The sequence below is a fragment of the Drosophila miranda genome, chromosome 4 (genome assembly GCF_003369915.1).
Source record: "Drosophila miranda strain MSH22 chromosome 4, D.miranda_PacBio2.1, whole genome shotgun sequence".
In the NCBI taxonomy this organism is placed as follows: Eukaryota; Metazoa; Arthropoda; class Insecta; order Diptera; family Drosophilidae; genus Drosophila; species Drosophila miranda.
This window is the reverse complement of record NC_046677.1, coordinates 31148583-31171801: the sequence shown is the minus strand read 5'-3', so window position 1 is coordinate 31171801 and position 23219 is coordinate 31148583. Positions and strand designations below refer to the sequence as shown.

The window sequence follows — 23219 nt, the reverse complement described above, 5'->3', positions numbered from 1 at the left end:
TTCGGTGGCATAAACGCGGTACGCTACTAAATGTGAAGATATATCTAAATATATCTTCATTCCGAGGAAAACACATAGAAGTACGGAAGTGCGACATTGAAGGGTCGTTGAGTCAAAGGTTTTTGGGTAGACAGAGCCTGGTAGAAGATTCTGGGTTTGCTTTTTGCATAGAACAAAAGTATTTGGGTGGATGGGTGCTGTAGGGTCTGGGGGTAAATCTTATATCTAAACGTTTCTAATAAACAAAAAGGGAGAAATCTTAAACGAGACAATATATAAACAGTATAATCAAGTTATATTTTTGTTGGTTTGTTTTGATTTGGACTTCTTTTTTGCTTGAGTGTTTTTTGTGTGGTTTTCTTTTGGTGGTTGGGTGGTATTGGGGTTTTATTGTGTGTGTTGTGGGTCGGTTTTTGTGGTTTGGTTTGTGGTGTTCGATTAAGTGTCAGTGGGATTGTTGTGGACTCATTTTTGGGGGGTTGGGGGTTTTGTGCATGGGATTTTGTTAGAGTAAAGTAAAATTTTAGAGTGGGGGGTTGGGAATTTGTCAACGAACTGTGTTCAGAAACGGTGTGCAAAAAGAAATCGCAAGGAAACGAAAACTAAAGAAAGATAAATATTGGATTTCCTCATCCAAAATTTAGTGCAGCAAAAAGTTTCTTTCAGATTTCATTTGGTTGTCTTATTCAAATTGTAGAACTGTGAAGGGAACATCTCACAATAACTCGGGTTTTATAATATGTAGTTTGTAGTATTTAGTATCGTATCTAAAAGCAAGCCAATTTCTGGGCTGCTTCTGGGTTTCGTCGAATGAATTTGATAGTTTTGGAGGCAGCGTACAAGAGAGCGAGTAGCAGTGAGAACATGTGAGCAATAGTTACAATCCTTGATGATTTACCATATTTTAACGAGCGAGCATATAGAGCAGGAGATATACCCAATTTGATGCTGATCAATGATATATATATCTGGAGATTAATGCGAATTCGAGCTAATACATATTGGTTTTTGTATGTTGTTGTTTTTGTTGTTGTTTGGATTTTGTTCAGTAATGGCAAAAATTACAGGACATCCAACACATGCGCTCTGCCCTCACGAGAGACACGTTATTGGCGATTGGTTTTGGTGAGTGAGTGATTGATTGATTGATTCAGATTCAGAGAAAATAGAGAGCGGAAGATTAGCTTTTTATAGGAATATAGGTAGGCTTTAGTAAGAGTACAGGAAATAGTAGTCGGAAAATCGATGGGTAAGAATAAATACAATTTGGAAAACGTACGTTAGAAATACTTGGAGACTAGTTTTCGAACTCTCAATCCCCGTGTGTTATTCATAATTCACAGTATTGTTTTGTTTAAATTTCGATTATATTTACAGATTGGATATTTTCAGGGTTGATTTTTTTGTTTGGTTAGTTTTGGCCGCTTAGATGCGGCCTATAAACAATATGTACATATGTACAACTTTTTCTGTATATACAACTTAATCGCTAGTCAAATGTACCAAAAAACAATATTGAAAGGTTAGTCAAATTTAGTTACATTTTAAGTTCAATTCGGGCTGGGTTTTTATTTGTTGTTGTTTATTGTAAAAGAGATTGCAACCAATAGAGTGTGTGGTAGGATAGGCAGCAGCAGGAGCTTTCTTAATATGTACTGTTGTAAGGAGTGTTGTGTATTTTGTACAAATAGTAGATCTTTTCGGTTATATGTTTTTTTGTTGACTGCTTTAGGGATGCATTGAAAATAGTAGAAGTTGTTGTTTTGTTTTTGTTGTAGTTGCTGTTATTGTTGATGTTGCTTTATGATTTGCTATGGATTCTATACAATCATTGAATTGTAGTGGATCTTAAATTGATTTACTATTGTATGTTCCTCTCAATTGGTTTCAAATTTCAAGCATATGTTGTGTGAACTATGTGTGAGAATTGTCCCGTCCACAGTTCCCAATCTGAGACTTTATTTTCATTTGAGAAATCAACGAAAAGGGCTTTTCTTTTTAGCAAAAAATAGGGATACGACAGAGCTGTGGATAGGGCAGGGTACAATAGGTGGGCGGTGGACAGAGCGGATTCGGTAGGAAGGAAGGATAGGATTATTTGGGATTATGGATTTCGATTATGATTTTATCAAGTATCAAGGATGTGTTGAGGATTGTTGTCTATTATGTGTTGTATTTTTCTGTTTTTTTTTTTTAAATTTTAGTTTCATTTAGATTCGTTTTAGATTTAATACTGGGGCTACGTATCGCTATCGCGGCGTTTTTTGTTTTGTTTTGTTAGGTAAGGAGGAGGATGAACCAACTTGTTGTCTACTGAATCTGTGCGAGAATATGGATGCCGCGGAGAGCTGATTTTCAAAATACAGAAATGGTTATTCAGAAGCCAATTTGTATGGTGACTAAACGAATTCCAATGAGAGTTGAGTTGAGCAGCTCTATGAAAGCCGGAATGAAAAATGAGAACGAACGCAAGCTTCAAGCTTTTTTTATGGGGGAAAGAGCCAGCTCTTTTTTGTTTGTTTTCTGATTAGTATGATTTTAAATTTACTTAAGGTTTAGGCTTAAAAACTGCTTCATATAGTAAGTGGTATTTTGTGTGTTTCAAAAATGAATTTAGGCACAGATTGGGTAACCGCGATAGCGACAGCAACAATCCACGAATTTCCATATGCTGTATTTATGTATGGTTGCATTGTATTCTATATTAAAGGATACTTAAAGAACTATAACTAACTCTTTGGTCTGGTGATGGCTATTCAAGGATCAGGTATCGGGAATTGTACGTTGTTGTGTGTAGGTGGTTGTGTTGTGTGGTTCTGTTTTGAGCGTGCTGGGGTTGGAATTATACGTATGCTTGGCTTTTCGCACATGTGTATAGGTTGTTAAGAAATAAATAAATACTCTAACAATTACGTATTAGATTTTGGCACACACACACTACACTGAACTCTTTGGTCAAATACGTATTTCTAGTAGTCGAGGCAGCCGGAGGAGGCTGTGTTTGAATTAGTGGAATTAGCTAATTAGCTTGGGGTGGTTTTTGTTTTTGTTTTGTGGTTTTAAAACTCGCATCTATGTATGGCTAATAAAAACCAATAAAATTATAACAACAAATTCAATTTCAATTGGTTACTAACAGACCTCCAGTTATTATGTTTTTGGTTGGTAAAAAACGGCAACGGAACGCTGGTTAACATGATTAGGCACTATTCTGTACTCTAAGGGCTAAAAAACACACGAGACTTGTATAAATGGAGGGCCACTTACCCTGCTGGCACACATATTCATAGCCATGGCGCACACAGTCGCCCACATCGCAGCCGAGAGTTCGGCAGTCCTGTTGCGGTGGAGTCAGATAACCTAACGCGAATGATAAAGATGATTAGCTTTGGTTTTTGAAAGAGTCTTAAGATATGGTTTACATTGCACATAGGCATCACCGTTGGGGAAGTCCTCCGGGCAGTAGCACTCGGCTTGGTCGTTGTCCAGCACATGGCAGGCCGCATTCAATCCACATGGATGATCATGACAGGCATTCACCAGAGGTCCCTCGCAGAGGCACCCCTTGTTGGCATCCCCGATGCAGCCATCCATGCAGGCACACTCGTAGCCGCCGGGCACTTCGGTACATTTGGAGTTGACGCCACACGGGCTGTTGGAGCAGCCACCGTCCAGGGGCTGGCACTCACTGGCAGGATTTCCAAAGAAGTCGGGTGGGCAGGAACATTGGGCCTGGCGGTTAACTACACGGCATTGGGCATTGGTGCCGCAGGCACCGTACTCCAGGCAGGGATTGCGGCACTTGCCGCCATCGCATCGCTTGCTGCTGTCGCAGTCAGAGTCCTGACGACACTCGAACTGCACGCACTCCTTACTGGGTTCTCCCTCATAGCCGTCGGGGCAGTAGCAGAGCATACGATGCTCGGACACGGTGCACAGGGCATTGCGTCCGCAGGCCTTGTCGTCGGCACATGGGTCAGTACACTTGCCGCGCACACAGCTCTGGTCGGCGGCACAGTCACTGTTGGACTTGCAGCCGGCAATGCAGGCGCCTCGCTCGCACAACTGTCCCACGGTGCATTGTCGCTTGGGTCCGCACTTGTTGCGACACTTTCCGCGCGCGCATTGTTGTCCGCAGGCGCAGTCCTCCGTTCGAGTGCATTTTGTGGCGCAGTAGGCCCGGTTCTCGTCGCATTCACAGCCGGGATGGCAGCGCTCCGCTGGCAGTTGGCAGCCAGTGAGGCCGTCTCCAATGAAGGAGGCCGGACACTGGCACTGGACGCCATGATTCACCACGAGACAGTCGGCACACTGGCCACACTGGCCGGGGCTGCGACAGGGATTCTGGCACTTCTTGTTCACGCAGGCCTCGTCGGTCGCACAACTGAGGTCGTTGCGGCAACCGGTCTGACAGACACGATTCTCGCAGATCTGGCCCTGGGCACAGACCTCATCCGTGTTGCAGACTGTGCGGCAGGTTCCACGCATGCAGCGCTCGTCCGAGAGACAGTTCTGGTCGTTGCGACACTTGCCCTGACAGCTTCCGGCGTAGCACAACTGGTTGTTCTGGCAGTCCTCGTTGCGTCCGCAGGCGATTCGCGGAACCTTGCAGGCCACGTTGGCCTTGCCGCTAAGTCCCTCCGGGCAAGTGCACTGTTTGCGATGGTCGATCGTCTGGCAGAGGGCATTCGTTCCACAGGCCGTGGGGTCTGCACAGGGATCCACGCACTGTTGGGCAACGCAGGAAAGCTCGGGCGGACAACCCTGGTCGGACCGGCAGCCGGGCACGCAGTTAAGTCCCAGACACAGTTCGCCGTGGGCGCATTCGTTGTCGTGGCGACAGAGTGGCTTGCAGACGCCCTGCTGGCAACGCTCGTTGGTCAGGCAGCCGGCGTCGTCGGCGCACAAGGGGCGGCACACAGACTCGAAGCATGCCAGCCCGTTGCCACAGTCGCGATTCTCGCGGCACTCGAGCGGGGGGGCACGCACACAGCCCACCTGGGGCGTGGGATTGGGTACCATGCTCTCCAGACAGCTGCAGGTGGCCCGGTGATTGGAGACCGAACAGGCGGCATTTGGGCCGCAGGGACTCTCCACACAGGGATTCACACACTTATCGTTGCGGCAGGACTCGGAGGCACTGCAGTCATCATCCACATGGCAGCCGTAGACGCACTTGTTGTGCAGGCAGACGTGCCCCAAGAAGCAATCGTTATCCACGCGGCAGGTCACTAAAATAAGATTAGATTTAGGTATGAAAATCATGTGAGATGGAAGGAAAGGAAGGGAACCTACGCATGCAATTGCCCCGCAAGCATTTCTCGTTGGAGGCACACTCCAGATCGTTGTTGCACACAGGAAGGCACATGGAGTCGCGGCAGGTGTAGCCAGGCGAGCAGTCACCATCGCAGGCAACTGGCACCCGGACACATTCCTTCGACGAGTCTCCGGTGAAACCCTCCGGGCAGTGGCACTGTTTAAGGTGGTTCAACATCACGCACTCGGCGTTCTGGCCGCAGGCCTGGTGCTGGACACAGGGATTGAAGCATTGGCCGCCCTGGCACACCTCCGACGGCCCACACTCGGTGTCCAGCACGCAGGCAGCTATATTTATAGGGAAAATCAGAGAGAGAGAAAATTAGTTGACTTGAATTCTATAGGAGGTTGAGTTCCCGTCTCTTGCAACGTTCGTGTTCGGCGTGTGTTGTCGTTTGTGTGTAATTTGTAGTTAAGTTTGCATCTAGTCTAAGAGTTAGAGTTAGCGTTTGGTTTAATGCGTGGGCATCGAGGCCAGTCCAAGGTTTTGCAGTAAGTATCTAGTAGTTATGGTAGTTTCTTGAGATGTTGTGACACACTTGAGGATTTGCAAAGAAATCTAAATCGTATATTTATCAGTTATTGTGGAATACTTGATGCGTTTGTAAAGTTAGTTCGTGAATGCTTTCCCTTTTTGATATAATTTCCAATAAAAAATCAATTATTTTCCTTATGATCCTTATTGTCGGGTCAGGTGCCCGATATTAGCTATTAAATCGATAATTCATAGTCATTGGCGTACCCTTAAGTAATGCTCTAATATTGTTTGTTAATTACGCAGCCCACTGTACAGTTGCTTTGTGTTGCCACAGCTTTCGTTCGTTTTCTGCTATCACTTTCGGGTGATCGCAGTAAAAATTTCCCCTAAGTGAACAGCTACATTCGTTTTGAAGAATTCGCTTTGAAAGATTCTGTTATTTTTACGATGAAACGCTAAATAGGTATGGCTTTTATGGTACTAGTTATTTACATAAACAACTTTAACTACTATTTCTGTATAATTTTGTATAGACTGAAAGATTGCCTTTAGAAAAGAAGTAATAAAAATAATACCCCCATTGAATGCCACAACATCTCTGGTATAGATTTCTGTGCTAGTTTTTGGTAAGTAAGTGAGTAAGTAGGTACTAATAAGAAGATAGGTAAAAAGACTTTACTCGTTCAGGTACACCTGCATTCGAATGCAATTGTTTGCAGTAGAGTTTTGCAGTCGGAAGGTGGTAGAGTCGGTGGTGGGGTTTTTGCAGGCAAGGGTGCGTGGGGAGTACTTACGTTTGCAGACGCTATCCGAGCAGTAGGTGTTTGTGGGACAGTCGCCGGTGACCTGACAGGGAACGGGCAATGGCTTACAGCCGGCCACCCGGTCAGCGGGTTGGCCGTCGTAGCCCATGCGGCATGCACAGTGAGCGATGTGGCCCTTCGGAACACATTCCGCGTTGGGGCCACATTGCAGTTGTGCGCAGACATCGTGACACTTGGCCACGCCGTTAGTTTTGGTGCATGCAGCATGCGGGGGACAGTCCTCGTTGGTCTCGCACTCCACGGAGCTGCGACAGCCCTCATTATACGGGTCACCAACGAGGCCGGGGGGACAGCTACACTTATAGGAGCCGCGCGAGTTCCGACAACGGGCACCGGGTCCGCACGGAGCATCGCGACAAAAGTCAATGACATCGCAGCGAACGCGGGGATCGCCACTGAAGCCGGGCTGGCAGTGGCACACCTGCTGATGGTGCTCCGTGGTGCAGAGAGCGTTGTCCCCGCAGGGCTGGCCTATCAGGCAGGCGATCTTGCACATATAATTGTCGCACCTCTTGTCGTTCGAACAGTCCTCGTCGCTGCTGCACTCGATCTTGCGGCAGCCCGACTTGGCATCCCCAAAGAACCCATCCTTGCAAATACAGTCCGGAGAGTGGGAGCGAGCCACACACTCGGCATTGCGGCCACAGGCGGCACGACCGAGGCACACGGGCTCACAGCGGGCACGTCCGTAGGCATCCATCTGGCAGGTCTCGTCCTCGCCACAGTCCGTATTGGCGCCGCACTCCAGCTCCTTAGTGCAGATGTTGTTCGAGCAGAACTGGAACTGGGGACAGGTCGTGTTGGATTTACAGGTGCCCTGGCAGACGCCTTGAAGGCACAACTGCTCCGAGATGCAATCCCTGTTGGTGCTGCAGAGGGGGCTGCAAATGCCATGCGAGCAAATGCTTCCCTGTGCGCACTGCGCATCCTGCTGGCAGTACTGCAGTGGCACACATCCCTGTTTGGCATCTCCGGTGCTGCCCGACTCGCAGGCACAGACTCCGATGTGATTCTGGACCGAACAGAGAGCCTGGGCTCCGCAGGCATTGGGCAGAGAGCAAGGATCAATACATTTGGCATCCAGACAGGCCTTGTCCCCGCCACAGTCATCGTTGTCCGAGCACTCGATGTGTACGCACTCGACGAGAGGATCTCCGCGGGAATTCGCGGAGCAGGTGCACACGGCCTGGTGGCTCTGAGCTTGACAGTTGGCATTAATGCCGCACGCATTCTGCCGTTCGCAGGGACTGCGGCATCGGGAGTTCTGGCAACTGGCGGTTGCGGGACAGTCGACATCGCTGAGGCATTCGCTGGGATCGCGGCATCCGGCCTGCAGGGGATCTCCGATGAGTCCCTCGGGGCACTGGCAGTTGTAGCTTCCAGGCAGATTGTTGCAGAAGGCCGTGCTGTGGCAGGGCTGCGACAGACACTCATTGATATCTTCGCACACTCCTCCGCTGACCAGTTGGTATCCCTCGTAGCAGGCGCATACCGCCTTATGGTCGGACACCTCGCAGTTTCCTTTGCCGCAGCCGGTTAGGTCGCAGGGTTTGATGCAGCGATTCGTCTCCGCATCGCAGGCACGATCGCTGGCACAGTCCACATGATCGATGCACTCGACCTTGAAGCAGCCGACTCCTGTATCATTTGGATCACCTAGATATCCAGCAGGACAGCTGCACTGAGCCTCGTGTCCTTCCGACTGGCAATGGGCATTGGCTCCGCACACGGTCTGCAGGCACGGATCCGTGCACTTGCCCTGTATGCAGGCCAAGTTGTTGGCACAATCGTCCGGCTGGTGGCATTGCCGGCCCTGGGAACAGCCCAGCTTGGTGTATCCATCGCCGACGGTACCCTCGGGACACACACAGCGATAAGAACCGGGCACATTCTCGCACCGGGCACTGGCATGGCACGGCTGCTCCGTACACTCGTCGATGTCGGAGCAGCCAAAGGGCGTGCCAATAAATCCGCTGGCGCACTTGCACTTTCCAGTGAGGCAGAGCTCTGTGGGCGGGCAGTCCGCGTCGGAGTCGCATCCTGGCTGGCAGGTGCGATCCGCATTACAGATCTCCCCGGCCAGACAGTTGTTGCTGGTGTAGCAGACCTTGCGGCACACCTGCTGATAGCAGCGCTCTCCAATCGCGCAGGAGGAGGTCTTAGTGCAGGGGAGATTGCACTGGTTGCCGATACACATGTGTCCGTTGGGGCACTGATTGCTGGCCAGGCAGGGAGCGGGCACTCGCACGCAGCCCTGTTCGGGCGTGGGATTGCCCTCGAATCCCTCCGGACAGCTGCACTGACTCCGGTGCTGGGCAATGTTGCAGAGGGCATTGGGGCCGCAACTGTTGCCGGACTGGCACGGATTCAGACACTTGTTCTCGATGCAGGACTGGTCCTGCTTGCACTCCTTGTTGCTGCGGCAGCCGATGGTGCAGTGACCCTCCACGCAGGCCAGGCCACTGGCGCACTGGCTGTGGTCCAGGCAGGCCACCACACAGACGTTGTTCAGACAGCTCTCGCCGTCGGAACAGTCCTGCGAGTTCCGGCACGCGATGCGGCACTGGCCGTTGAAGCACAGCTCTCCGCCGCAGTCCACGTCGGTCAAGCACTTGGAGGCGCTGCGGGCGCATCCGTCCTTGGCCGTGTCGGAGATGGGTTGGAAACGCAGCGGACAACTGCAGACGGGCTTCCGGTTCACGACCTTGCACTCGGCATTCGATCCGCAGGCGTTGTCGCACGGATTCTGACAGCGTCCGCCCGCGCAGATGGTGTTGGCCGGACAGTCGGCATCCCCATTGGGGCACTGGCCGTCCGGACGGCAGCCCGCGCTCTTGGGTTCGCCCACGAAGTGAGGCGGACACTTGCACACGGGTCCCTCGGGTGTGACCTCACAAATGGCCGATGCATGACAGGTTCCTGCGGCACAGCCGCTCTGTTTGGTGCAAGCCACCTCGGGCAGTGGGTCGCCACGGAATCCGGGAGGGCACTGGCACACGGCGCGATGATCCTCGGCCAAGCAGATGGCATTCTCGCCACACGACTCCTCGTCGCAGACATCGAAGCAGGTGTGGGTCATTCGGTTGCACATTTGGGTGGTGGGACAGTCGTGATTGTAGACACACGGCACGCTCTGGCAGCCATTGAACGGATCGTACGGATCGCCGGCGAATGGTCCGGGCGGACACTGGCACTGGGCCTGATGGTTGTTCGTGATGCAGACGGCACGGGGGCCGCACTTAACCGACTCGCAGGCTGGGCGACAGCTCAGCGTTTGGGTGGTCTCGTCCTTGATGCAGGCCTCCGACTCCTGGCACTCGGCATGGCTGCGGCACTGATGCTTCTGCGCCGGCTGGCAGCCATTCCGATCGTTGGGATTTCCCACAAAACCGTTGAGGCAGTCGCAGCGTCCCTGGTGCTGCCGGGCCACGCAAATGGCATTGGCCGGACATGTGAAGGAATCGCAGATGGCCACGCACTTGAGCACGCCCAGGACGTCCGGGCGACAGGCGGAGGCATCCGGACAGTTGGCATCGCTGGTGCAGTCGGGCAGCGAGGGTTTCTCGCACGAGGAGACCACCGGGTTCCACACGAAGCTCTCGGCACAATTGCAGTTGGCATGTCCCGCGGGATTGATCTTACACAGCTCGTTCGGTCCGCAGACCACATTCGAGCAGAGATTAATGCACTCCCGAGTGCCATGGGCTGACGATGTCTGGCAGCCGAAGCCGCGCTCGCAGTCCTTGTCTGTTTTGCATTTGTCCTCCATTTCGGGTATCGTCCGTTCCGGCTGACAGCCCACTTGAAGATTGCTCGGATTGCCGAAGAAACCGTCGGAGCAGATGCACGACGAGCGATGATCTTCGGCCACACAGAGGGCATTGGGACCGCACTGGATCTTCGAGCAGGCATCCACGCACTTGCGCAGACCCCTGCCCAGCTGGAAGCAGATCTCCGTGTGACGGCAGTCGGCATCGTTGCCACACTGGCCGCGAACGCTGCATCCCTCGCTGAGATCATGCGGATCTCCGATGTAGCCCATGGGGCAGAGGCATTTCCCAGCATCGCAGATGGCACGCGGTCCACAGGCCGCCTTGGAGCAGAGGTTCTTGCACTGTCCCTTCTGGCAACTGTAGCCATCGGGGCACTCCACGCGCTCGTTGCACTGGCACTTGTTTGCATCCTGGCAGAACCGGCTCTCGATGGGTTGGCAGCTGCTGTAGGGATTTCCGGCGTGTCCGGACAGGCAGAGGCACTCGAAGCCACCGGCAGTGTTGAGGCAGGCGGCATTCAGGCCGCACGGTTTGTTTGTGCACTCGTCAACGTCCTGGCAGCCCACATGGGGATTGCCGCTGAAGCCCTGCGGACAGAGGCACGTGATGTGGTTTCCCACAGCGCGACATTCCGCGTTCGGACCACAGCTATTCGGCTGGCAGACATTCTTGCTCTGGGCGCCACAGCCTTCGTAGGGATTGCCATATGTTCCCGGATTGCAGGCACATCGGCTCTGTCCCAATCCGTACTCGCAATGGGCATTGTCCCCGCAGCCGGGCGAGCACTTGGCCATCTCGATGGGCGGCATGCAGAGGAGATCAGGATTGCCGACAAAGTTCGGTTCACAAACGCACTTTCCGTTGTTCTTGTCGCAGGTGGCTCCAATGCCGCAGACGACCCCATCGCAGCGCTCCTTGCAGCGTCCGTTGATGCAGATCTGACGCTCGTCGCAAGGCCGCGAGGCCGTACACTGATCCGTGCTGCAGCTGCCGCCGGGGAAGGGATTCCCCAGCTGTCCCTGCGGACACTTGCAGGTGGGTCCGTCGCTGGTGGGTATGCACAGGGCTCCCTCGCCGCAGATCACGTCCTGGCACTGGGAGATGCACTCGCCATCGGCATTCTTGACGAAACCCACGCGACAGCGACACCATCCCGCATGCTGGTCAGTCTCGCAGTAGGCGTTCGATCCGCACAGGAGACTGGCACAGGGACTCAGGCAACTGCCGTCGAGGCAGGCCAGATTACTCGCGCAATCCTCGTTGCTGAGGCACTTGCTCTTGGGCGTTCCGTTCTCAAAGATGCAGCCGCTCTTGTACGGGTCTCCGGTGAATCCCTTGGGGCACACGCACTGGTATCCTCCCTTCTTGTTCACGCAGTAGGCACCGTAGGCGCATGGCAGATGCGCGCACTCATCCTCGTCTGTGCAGCCGAGCAGGGGATCGCCCTTGAAGCCCGCCTCGCACATGCATTGCGGGGGATCCGAGGGCGTGCACTTGGCATTGATGCCGCAGGGGAATCGCTCGCAGGGGCTCTTGCACTTGTTGTTGTCCTGAGGATCGAGGAAGTACGGCGGTGGGCAGACACACTCTCCCGGCTGGATGCACTTCTCGTTGCTGGCGCACTCCTTGTCCGCGGCGCACTTCCTTTGGGCCGGAGCACAGAGTCCGTTGTAGGCATCCCCCAGGTAGCCCTCAGGGCAGTGGCAGGTGTAGCCTCCGGCCTGATTCACGCACTGAGCTCCAAAAGCGCAGAGCTGGGTGCCGCGCTCCTCGCACTCGTTGACATCCGCACAGGTGCCGTCCGGCTGCGTCTGGTAACCCTTGGGGCAGGCGCAGTAGCTCACGCCACCGGCAATGGAGATGCACTCCGCACCGCTGGGACAGGCCTGGCCGCCACTGGAGCAGCCCGCGAGGACGCAGCTGTTGCCCAGAAGCTTGTACGGCGCCTGGCACTGGCACTCTGCGGTGCTGCAGATCTCACACATGATGAAGGGGTTGCCGGTGTGGCCCTGCGGGCAGCGGCACTCGTAGCTTCCGGGCAGGTTCTTGCACAGGGCATTCAGTCCGCAGGCTGGCTTTCCGCGCAGCGCGGAGCACTCGTCTAGGTCCTGGCACTGGCCATTCTCCGAATTGCGTTCGTAGCCCTGGCGGCAGATGCACACGCTGTTTCCTGTGTACGAATCCTGCACGCAGCTCTCGCCAGCCGCACAGGGATTCGCGTCGGAACAGCCTGCACTCTTGGATGTGGCACATCCCTCGCGGTAAGCATCGCCCGATGATCCGCCCGGGCACTGGCACAGATATCCACCCGCTGTGTTGGTGCAAATGGCCTTCTCCGCACAAGGATTGGCCCGGCACTCGTCGATGTCGTTGCAGCCGCCGGGAAGAGCGGCATTTCCAGTGTAGCCGGGTGCACAGAGGCACTGCGCCTGACCATTGGCCAGCATGCACTGGGCATGGGCTCCGCAGTCCTGCGTTTCGCACGGATGCCGGCAATCGTTGCCTATATTCGGCTCCGGGCACAGACAACGCTTCGTTTCGTCACAGATGGCATTTCCGGGGCAGTTCTCGCTGGTCGTGCAGCTCACGATGGGTACGCAGCGCACACTGGGATCGGGATCGGCAATGGTGTGTTCGGGGCAGCGACAGGTGTATCCACCGCCGGACATGTTCACGCACTCGGCGCCCAATCCGCATTTGCTGCCAGTCCGGCACTCGTCCACATCCACGCACTTGCTGTGCGGATCTCCAGAGAAGCCTGGAGGACAGGCGCACGAGTAACCACCGGCGGTGTTGGAGCACGTGGCGTTCTGGCCACAGCTGCCAAAGGGTCCGTGCAGCAGATCGCACTCGTCAATGTCCACACAACCGGCGGCCACATCACTGGGATTGTAGGTCCATCCCTCCTCGCAGACGCAGTAGGCCTCGTTCTGGTCCGGTTTGCAGTAGGCATGCGGCCCACAGCGGACATCCTCGCAGGGCTGCTTGCAGGCCATCCTCGGGGGACTGCCCACATACCCGGCCTCACAGTCGCACCGATACGAGCCGGGCGTGTTCAGGCACTGGGCATGCTGGCCGCAGGCCTCTGCATGGGTGCGACACTCATCGATGTCCACACAACTGGCGCCAATGGGCTCGAATCCGTCCAGGCAGAAGCACTGGTTCTCAATGCACTCGGCGTTGTTGGTGCAATCGAAGTTACTGCGACAGAGGATGTTCACATCCACCTGTTCGCAGGCCACCTTTGGATCGGGCTTGCCGTCGTAGCCCTGCGGACACTTGCAGTTGTACCCGGGAACCGTGTTCTCGCACTGGGCGTGCTGGCCGCAGGGTTTGTCCAGGGCGGCACACTCGTCAATGTCCACGCAGCCGCGGAAGGGATCGCCGGTGTAGTCCGGCTTGCAGGTGCACACAAAGCTTCCGATCGTGTCCGTGCAGATGGCATTCTCGCCGCACGGGTTGTCCTGACACTCGTTGATGTCTGGATCGGTCGAGGGGCAGGGTGTTTGGGGCAAACGCGTGGTTCATTGGCGGGTTGTGGTGGTGGTGGTTGGGGGGATTGGGTTAAATATATTTATAAATTAATTAAATTAGTATTCAAAAACAATACAAAATTGGATGATAGACAGGCGAGGGAGCACATAGCGTGAAGTGGGGGAGCGGGAGGAGATACTGGATACAGATATTGTAGATATAGGAGGGATAGAGGTGGGAGGGAGGACTACAGTGGGTGTCGAGGAGGAAGCTGTCTGAAAAGCATGCAACTGCTAGAAAAGCACAAAAGCTCAGGCTTGAAGCTTGCTAAAAATAGGCAGCTTTATAGGCATTTAGCGGGTGGGAGGGATTGGGAATTTTAGGAGGAATGGCCCCCCCACAAGGTCTGCAAGTCCATGCGGGTGTTTTATCCCCTCGGATCTTGCAAGCCTCGTGGAGTTGCTCTCTTCAGGCTCTTTTTTCAGTATTTTCCAATTTAAATACTAAATATAATACTGCAAATTCCGTAATATCTAAGAATATACTTGGTATTTTCAGTGGAATATACTTCAAATATCGCTTACACGATCGAAACTACTATAAAAGGTGTAATATAAATCTGAAAATACCAAGTATTTCCATCGGAATATACTATAATACGGAAAATAGAGCCTGGGGACGAAGCATGTCTAAAGCAGGCAATAAATACTAACTCTCGCAATGCAAATAGCCCTGTCCTTGGAATCCACTCGGGCACAGACATCGATACGAGCCCGGAAAGTTAATGCATTTGGCGTTGGTGCCGCACTTGGCCACGCCATCCGGCTGGTTGCACTCATCGATGTCCAAGCAGGCCAAGCCCGCGCCCGATGTGGCAGGAGCCACCGCCGTCTGGATATCGGCTTCCCCCTGGCCATAGCCCAGTGGCAGGATGGCGAGAGGTGGCTCTGCGTTCTGATCGTGCTCGAGGACGAAGCCGAGGGGACAACGACACTGATAGCTACCGCCCATGTTCACGCATTCAGCACCCGAACCGCATGGATTGTTAGTGGCGCATTCATCGACATCTGGTATTATGTTTTGTTTCGGTATTAATGTAGCATTTTGCGGTGCATTAATGTTGGTATGTTGTGTGTGTGATGTGTGCGTGTTGGTATTTTGTTTTGGTATTTTGTAGGTGCCGCCAATTCAAAAACAAACAAAAGTGCAAAAAATACAACCAAAATGGTACATGTCAAATGATGATTAAACTTCTAGGCTATCTGTTGCACTCACCCTCGCAGCCGTGCATGGGATCCCCGCTGTAGCCATCGGGGCAGAGGCAGCGGAAGCTGCCGTCGTTATTCAAACAGTTCGCATTGCGGCCGCAGGGAGATCGAGCACACTCGTCCTGGTCCACGCATCCTTGGTCGGCGCGTCCATCGCCGTCGTATCCCGGCGGGCAGTCGCAGCGATAACTGCCCGCCAGATTCGTACATATGGCACCGGGTCCGCAGACATTCGGATATGTGCACTCGTCCACGTCCTGACAGTCCTTGTAGGGATCGGAGCCCACAAAGCCCTCGGGACAGGCACAGGTGTAGTTCCCAGGCGTGTTGATGCACTGGGCGTTCGGGGGGCAGGCCTGCGGATTGCGGCACTCGTCCACATCCGTGCAGAGCACTTCACCGTCGCCCTCGTACCCATCGTTGCACTTGCACAGGAAGTGCGACGGCAGATTACAGCACTCGGCATTCTCCACGCATCGCGCTGCTATCGCGGGATCTTGGCATTCGTCAATGTCTGCAAGTAGAAAAGATACGACGGAGGACCGTGATTAATCGAAGATGCTACACAACAAATGACAATTAATTAAAATCCAAACGCAGTACATTATCTTCCACCTTCCAACTTATTTATTGCATGCCCCCCCACGCAGGCGGCACCATCCAAGAGACGTGTTCTGGCTCTGGCTCTAACTCTGGCTTTGACTGCCGGTCTCTCTACGCATTTTGCCGCTTGAATGCGCGCTCTGCTCGCATTCACAGTCGCGGGGAATCGGACATGGAGTAGCAGCCATGTGGCAATGGATGCCATCGAGATTTGCATATTACGCATGACATTTCAGTGTCATTCGCGCGAGTGGAAGCCCCGACGACAATGTCAGAGCACAGGATGCACCAGTTGCATACATTTTCATTGCAATTGGATACGAATACGAATAAGAGTAGACATGGGTTTGTGGTCAATGTTAATGGGAAAACGATAGATCATAGAAATTAGACAATTCAGTAGAAGAATATTTAAAACCATTGCAATTCGAATCTACAGAAACAGAGAGAAATTTGGATACCGCCAAGAGAAGAATCGGTTTTAGTGCATCCCAAAGATTCATTCAGAATGTTCATAGAAATTGAGACTTAAGAACCCTTCAGAGACAGAGACAAATCTCATGATTACAATCTTAATCAACGACATTTCTTAGTGAGAATCGATTTCTACATTCACCAGAACTCTCAAATTGCATAAGCCTGAATCCAATCTAACCTTTCATGTCCGCTGTCTGATTCTCTGGCGGAAGGAGGAGGATGCGGAGAATGAGCTGTGGCTCAGAGCTTTCTGCTCCAATAGCGCGCAGCGCAGCGCATCGCATCGTATCGCATCGAATCGTATCGAGAATTGAATATTGCCAGAGAGAAAGACACGGAGCCAATGAAGCGGCACTACAGCTGGATTGAAACATACCGACTACGAGACGGCAGCCGTTCTCCGGGACCGCAATCTGGGCCCATTAATCATCCGAGGGCCTGCGACTAAGCAAAAGTTGTACATTTATAGCTAATATGACATAAATACAAAAGTTGGCAAAAGGCAAAGACAAGGACGAGCTCTGCAGATAGATAGCAGCGAATCGACATAGGTGTGTAGGGTTTGGGTACCTTATAATTACAACAAGAACGAGTTGGTCGTTCAGTTATAATTACTAGTTTTTAGCTTATAAATTAAGAGGATCATCACTCCTCCTCTCTCCTCTCGGTCGGGGTACGGCCGAAACTGGTATTCGCTCTTAACAACCAACTGATATGACAGCATTCCATGTTTGTGGCAATTGCAAACTCTGATTACTCAATGTCATCATCCTCGTCGACTACCGAGTAGTCTCCACTGCCATCTGCCATCCCCATGCTGTCCCGGAGTCCAGAAGTTTTTCCAGAAGCAGGAAGCATTCTATGTTCTTCTAAGTTTCAATGTCGGTTTAATTACTTTATGCAATGCGACTGCAAGACGACAGCAGCAGGTCCCCGTGCCACGCCGTTCCTCCTCGCGATTCCAGACACGGTCCGAGACAGAGCCAGAGACAGAGACAGAGTTGGGCCATTGACCAAAGGCTGTCTAATGAACTTAGTAGCATGCCCCGTTGCGCCTCTCCTGCCAGCTCTGATCTTTTTACAGCCTGTTGGTCTCAGTGTGTGTAAATTTTAGTTGTGCCTCCTCTGAGAATGATGTTCACAAATTTGCTGGCTCTCTAGTTTTGGGGCAGTAGGCGTGCCTAGATTCTGCCCAGATTTGACCGCTTTAAAAGCAATCAAATATATGCGTGACTCAATGTGATTAGACCCAACGATTGCCTGAAATGATGCTGACATAATTCCCGGAGCCATGCTTCTTCTTGGATTTCCTGTCCGTCTCTCGAAATGCTGACCATAATCGTCAGAACAAGATTTCTTTCAAGCGGCATTTTAAAGTGCGGTGATCTGGTCATTAAATATAGACACACACACACACACACACCACAAGGGAAATGCTTAGATGATTATTTTATAAGTATTATATACAATTTTGCACCTATGTATACTTTCTATGTACTCGCAGAGAGCGTTGTGTGTGCCTCAGTAGGGATTTCCTGCTTTAAAGAAAATCAGATATAATTGAATATGCAATTAAAATAATTATTTAATTTTATATTCCGTTCAGATTTTGGCAAACGGAAGAACTTGCGACCATAGCTTGGATATAAAATTGATTTATCGATTTTTAATTGCATTATCTTTTTGGGAATTAAACGTACACTTGTATCCTTTTGCTTATGGAACATTTTTACAGCTAAACAACTTGAGAGGAAGACTAGTCTGCAATTTATTGATAAATATCAATCGCAGCTATTGTTTAATGAATAAGATACGAAGTGGGGTATCAATAGCGCTCTATTCCCTTCGATGGGTGCCTCCAGCCTTTGCACATTTTGCCTTCTCGTAAAGCACGGCCCTAATTAAAACTAATTACCAATCAGACTATTGTAAAACTAAACCTGAAATGCAACAACTGATCTAATATGCACATTAGATAAAGCATGGTCTGGTCTCCAATGGTCCCGTCTCGTCTGTCTGGCGTCTATCCAATAAATTGTGTAATTGTGGACTTAATTAGCATCCAGTGCAATTTGAGTTATGACATTCGTGCCATGATTTTTCAGTGCATCCGAAAACCACATGAGGCTGACTATGTCTACATACAGATAAAATTTACGAGCGGACATGACTTTCATGCTCCACTGCCAGGCGATGATTAGCAGCTCGAATAAATCGTAATACGAATACAGAAAAAAAGGCACACAAATCTACTCTGAACTTGAACTCGAGCAAAACGAGGTGGGGGGAAGAGGCGAAGAAATCATAATAAAGAAAACCAAAATTAGTTAACAATTTGTTACGCAATTATGCGTCAAGTTTTTCCATAAACTAAGTATATGCTCTAAGATCAAGGTCGAGTGGCAAAGTGATGTCAGCCGGATCCGGACCCACAGATAGAGCTCGAGCCAGGGCTAGAGCTAGAGCCAGACTTAGAGGTAGAGCTGGAGATCCATGGGTGGCTTTTGCTCTTTGGTGGAGACGCCCCTCATTTGTGCGTAAATGTGGCAAATACACGCTCGTATAATTAGGCGTGTCAATGCCGACGCTTAAAGCCATTTTCATGCCTTATCAGCGCGCCGGCTTCGACACGAGAATTAATTGCTGCCATTTTGATATGCAAAAAGTGCAAAGTACCTACAAAAACATACAAAAAATAAGACAAAAAATAATAAGAAGCCACCGACAATGGACGACGCGTATGTTCTGAACCAAAAAAAAGATATAGTACTCGTATAGTATAAAAAAAGCCAGGGCTTATCATCTGACGTTGATCTCAAACTGGTGCGTTGCCCAGCGCCAAAGACGACGACGGATTGAAGTCCGCCCTGGAGTTGAAGTGGAGGTTGGAGGCAATCGAGAGTCCCACATTGGAGGCAGTGCCAGTGCCAGTGCCGTTTGCGGCTTTTGAGGACAGGCGGCGGCATTAAGCGCCGACAATGCTACCGCCACAGACCTGGAGCTGGTGCTGGAGCTGTTGCTGGTGCTGCGATCGCGACTGTGACGGCGTTGCTACGTGGGCACAATCTATTTTATCCGTTTTAATGATCTGCCCCAGTTAGCGAAACGAAAGGGAGCAGCCGCCTGCCAGCCGGTGAACGTGGCGGCGGACAGCGCGAACGATCGTTCGGCTCGAGCGGACAAATCCAATAGCAAAAGGCCACAGCTGTAGAGGGTCTGAAGCAGTGGATACCCTTTCATACAGAGATTGGTTTATCAACCGATCCTTCCTATGGCAATTATATGAAATACTAGTGGAAGTAAAGGTGGTAATCATAAATAAACATCCAAGAGCTCTTGTTATTCCTAAGATCTATCTACTTTACGACCTTTGTATATGATACCCTCTTTGCGTCACAAACATCTGGCTAAAATCATATTATCCTCTCTTTCAGGGTGTTCTCGACTCTTTTTGAGCGTGTTTTTTCCTTGTTGTCTTTGGATATAAATTTTAGCACTCTATTCGAAAGGAGCATTCCATTTATTGCACGCGGAGTGCTGTGGCTGTGGCTGGGGCTGGGGCTGGGGCTGCCGCTGTGGCTGCAAGACAAATGCATTAGAAGGATCGATAGGCCAGATATAGGTCTCTATCTGTGGCGCGACTTTACGACTGTGTGCGTGCGTGTGGATTTATCATTTTTCAACAGTCATTGCATAACTGGACTTTTGCGATGCGTTAACGAAGCCAGCGCCGTGCCAGCGCCGCGCCGCGCCGTTCCATCGCCATCGCCATTGCTAGATCGAACCCATTTGAGTTATGAACATGAAATAATGCACCATCGAGTCTAAAAACAGGTGTTGCCACCAACTACCGTTATAGGCATGAAAAGAAAAAATAAGCAACCAAATACTAAACAGGAAAACAGGTACATATCTCTGTACTCATGCTGGAGGCTGGAGGCTGGTGACTCTGTGCCTGGTGCCCGGTGCCGGTGCCGGTGCCTCCATCCGACGCAAAATGTGTCTCTAAGCCAAGGAGCGTAGAGTAGGTTTGTCAGGCCAAGACCAAGACGACGGCAATGTGATTTGTTGCAAAGTTTATTGGGTGAACTTGATGCAAAACAGGATTTACATAACATTGGGGGACACATTCGGTTACACTTTGGAGCCGAGCCGCCTGCGGTACACATTTGTGGACTGAATGCACCATTCATCGCACGATAGAGGGGAATATTCGTTTCTTTTTACAAGAGATCTGGGGGATCTGATACGTTTGCTGGGATACAAGGATAGTTGGAATATTGGAGTCTTCAGAGAATGGTAATAATAGAGCACTGTCCACTGAGGCTAAAAGTGGGAAAGTGAGACTTCCTCAACCATTGGAATTGCGTTTTCCCACATTCAGGCACTATGATTACCAATTTTTATGGCTATACGAGTGGGAAAAAGTATGTGTTTTGCCTGTCAAACTATTGTTCAAGTTTATGAACTTTGTTTGGGCGACTCTTAAGGGAATCCCACTACCATTTCTTATCGAAACGGGGCATCAGAAACCTTAGCAGCAGAGAGCTGCTCCCTATTTCAAGCCACTGCTAAAATATTCAAAGGGGAAACGCTCAATCTCAGTCTCAATCTGATACTCTTAAATAAATTAAACCTCAAATCTATAATTATAAAACCCGGCTACTGGCACTACATAAACATTTAATTGTGTGTTTAAGAGAGCACCCGCTCTGTCCCCGGCAGACTCTCTGGGAACGCATACCGTGTGCGTGCCCCTGATGAAGGTGCATCTATTCCACGCACATGTGCAGAGCGCTGAAAGCTTTCCCAGCATATTTAAAACTAATTCAGATGATTACAGACAATTTGACGAGGTTCTGGATAAGTCCAGAGCAGAGCAAAGGCCAGGCAGAGAGATAGAGAGCTACAAAGGCCCCTGTCCCCAATGCAACGTGCATCCCAATCATCATGATGATCTTCATGATCCATGGGATCATGCATAATATGCGAAAAAGTTTCTATAGAACAGAATTAGATAATGCCGACTGAAATGACTGAAATGACTGAAATGCGATGCTGGCGTTACACGTCGCTGGCTCAGAATTTATGCATGCCTGCCCGCTTTTACTGAACGTAGGAGACGTAGGAGCAGCAGTCGTCACATTTAATCTAGAATCTTGGCAACGTCTTCATACCCAGTGGGGTAATGCCGGTGTGTTGGGGCACACATGGTGCGCCACCTCTCCCTCTCTCCAGGGTGTTGAAAGTTCTGGCGTGTCCATGTTTGGGGTCAGATTACATGACACTGATTCCTCCACTTCTAACAGACATCTTCCACATGCACACACACACACATGTGTGTTGCATGGCGCGAAAGCATTGCTACAAATGTCTGTGGCTTTATATTGTTTTGGATTTCTTTCTTCTCCTTATTCTCTTCTCAACCACAACGATCGTCATCATCTGAAGAAGCAGCCGTAGCAGCAGCAGCATCATTATCACCATCATCATCGTCTTTAGGAAAAGTCTCAGAAGAGAAGAAAGAACCTCTGCGTTCTTTACACTTTTTCTAGTTATTATTGCTCTTCTTTCTGGCTGCTTTTTGATGGTTTTTTATTAGATAACATTAGAGCCAGGTCCAATTACGGCAGCCGGTTCTTGCTCGGAGGGAACAGGTGGTCTTTTCGAAGGTTTTTTCGGGGTCCTGCTGCGAGCATAACGAGCAAACGAAATGAGTGCACAGGATACAGATCAACGGAAACTGATGAAGATATGTACTCGAAGCTCCGATTTTTCCAGAGCTTAATCTGTGCTATTTGCGAGTGCAATTACGATCGTGTAACCCTGGGTTTGCTGCTGCCGCCGCTGCTACAATGTCTGGCGGGGAGGCGGCACTCAAGTGTAATCGCTACACGGTCATTATTATTACCTCGCAGATAAGTATACTCTATTCTCTATCTTCAGGGAGCCCACAGTTCGTGGCGACTGAGAAAAGCTTTCATATTATTGTTTGGCGCGTCTTTTGTTACATTTTCTTTGGCTTTGGAGGCTGGTACTTGAGACCTGCTATAAACCGTTAGCCCAAAGTGATGCCTGGCCTAGAGTCTGGGCCAAGAAAAAGAGACGACGACGTTGACGGAAGTACAAAACGGCAACAACAATCATTTGTTGGCTGGACTATCATTATGCCAACAAATACAAAGAAACTGCAAAAGACTGTAGTGCTGTAGAGCTGTGGACTGGGGACTGGCACTTACCTTCACAGTGAACACCATTGCCACGATAGCCCGGAAAGCAGGTACACGTATAGCTGCCCAATGTGTTTGTGCAATGGGCAAACACATCGCATGGATGCTGTTTGCATTCGTTCTCATCTGAAAAGAGATTTGGTAACGGTTATGTAAAAGGAGAAGAAGCCCCAGCCAGCCGAAGCCACTCACCTAGGTCAACGCAATTGCAGCCGCCATAGCCATCGTTGCAATGGCAGACGCCATTCAAACACGCGCCATGTGTGCACACTGTGCCGTCCTTATCACAGTCATCTAAACAGAGAGAGGGAGATTGAAACATAATGTTAGATTATCCAGAACTGCAGATATGCATTCGTAGATTACTCACTTGTGCATTTGAGCTCTTTGTTTTGCTCATCGGAACCAAGATAGCAGTCTTGATTGCCGTCGCATAGTTTCGATAGTTCGTATAATTGCAAATAGTCTGTCGACTCGTTGACCTGGCATCCGAAGTAGCCATCCTCGAGGTTCAGGAAGAATACCTCGCCACGAAATCGACTGTTCTTTCTCAAATTTGTCTGGATACGTTGCGGTTGTTGTGAATATTGTGAATGTACCTGTGGGCGAGACAAAAGAATTGTGGTGTTAGTTTAATTACACGCACAAATGCCGGAGGAAGCCTGCAGCTTAACCCCAATTCCCTCTAATGGCAACCTTCGCTGCAACCTCTACAACTAGCGGGACAGGTGGGGCAGGGGCACAATCAGGTTTAAACTAATTTAAATTCAAATTAT

The 23219-nt window shown here is 50.7% G+C and overlaps 1 protein-coding gene across 12 annotated transcripts in view; it reads right to left on the bottom strand.

Annotated features, from left to right (window-relative positions):
* The window catches only part of LOC108161947, a 134999-nt gene that overhangs the window by 71023 nt on the left and 40757 nt on the right, over window positions 1-23219 (bottom strand). For 9 of the 12 annotated variants that reach the window (XM_033393996.1, XM_033393994.1, XM_033393995.1 and 6 more), the window contains 9 exons: window positions 22814-23042; window positions 22636-22737; window positions 22453-22569; window positions 15141-15647; window positions 14579-14932; window positions 6589-13872; window positions 5296-5604; window positions 3423-5231; window positions 3268-3360 (listed from right to left, as the gene is read on the bottom strand). In XM_033393996.1, the coding sequence (XP_033249887.1) occupies window positions 3268-3360; window positions 3423-5231; window positions 5296-5604; window positions 6589-13872; window positions 14579-14932; window positions 15141-15647; window positions 22453-22569; window positions 22636-22737; window positions 22814-23042 (10804 nt within the window). The remainder of the gene's footprint in view (window positions 1-3267; window positions 3361-3422; window positions 5232-5295; window positions 5605-6588; window positions 13873-14578; window positions 14933-15140; window positions 15648-22452; window positions 22570-22635; window positions 22738-22813; window positions 23043-23219) is intronic. The other 3 variants (XM_033394006.1, XM_033394007.1, XM_033393998.1) reach the window with 2 other exon arrangements.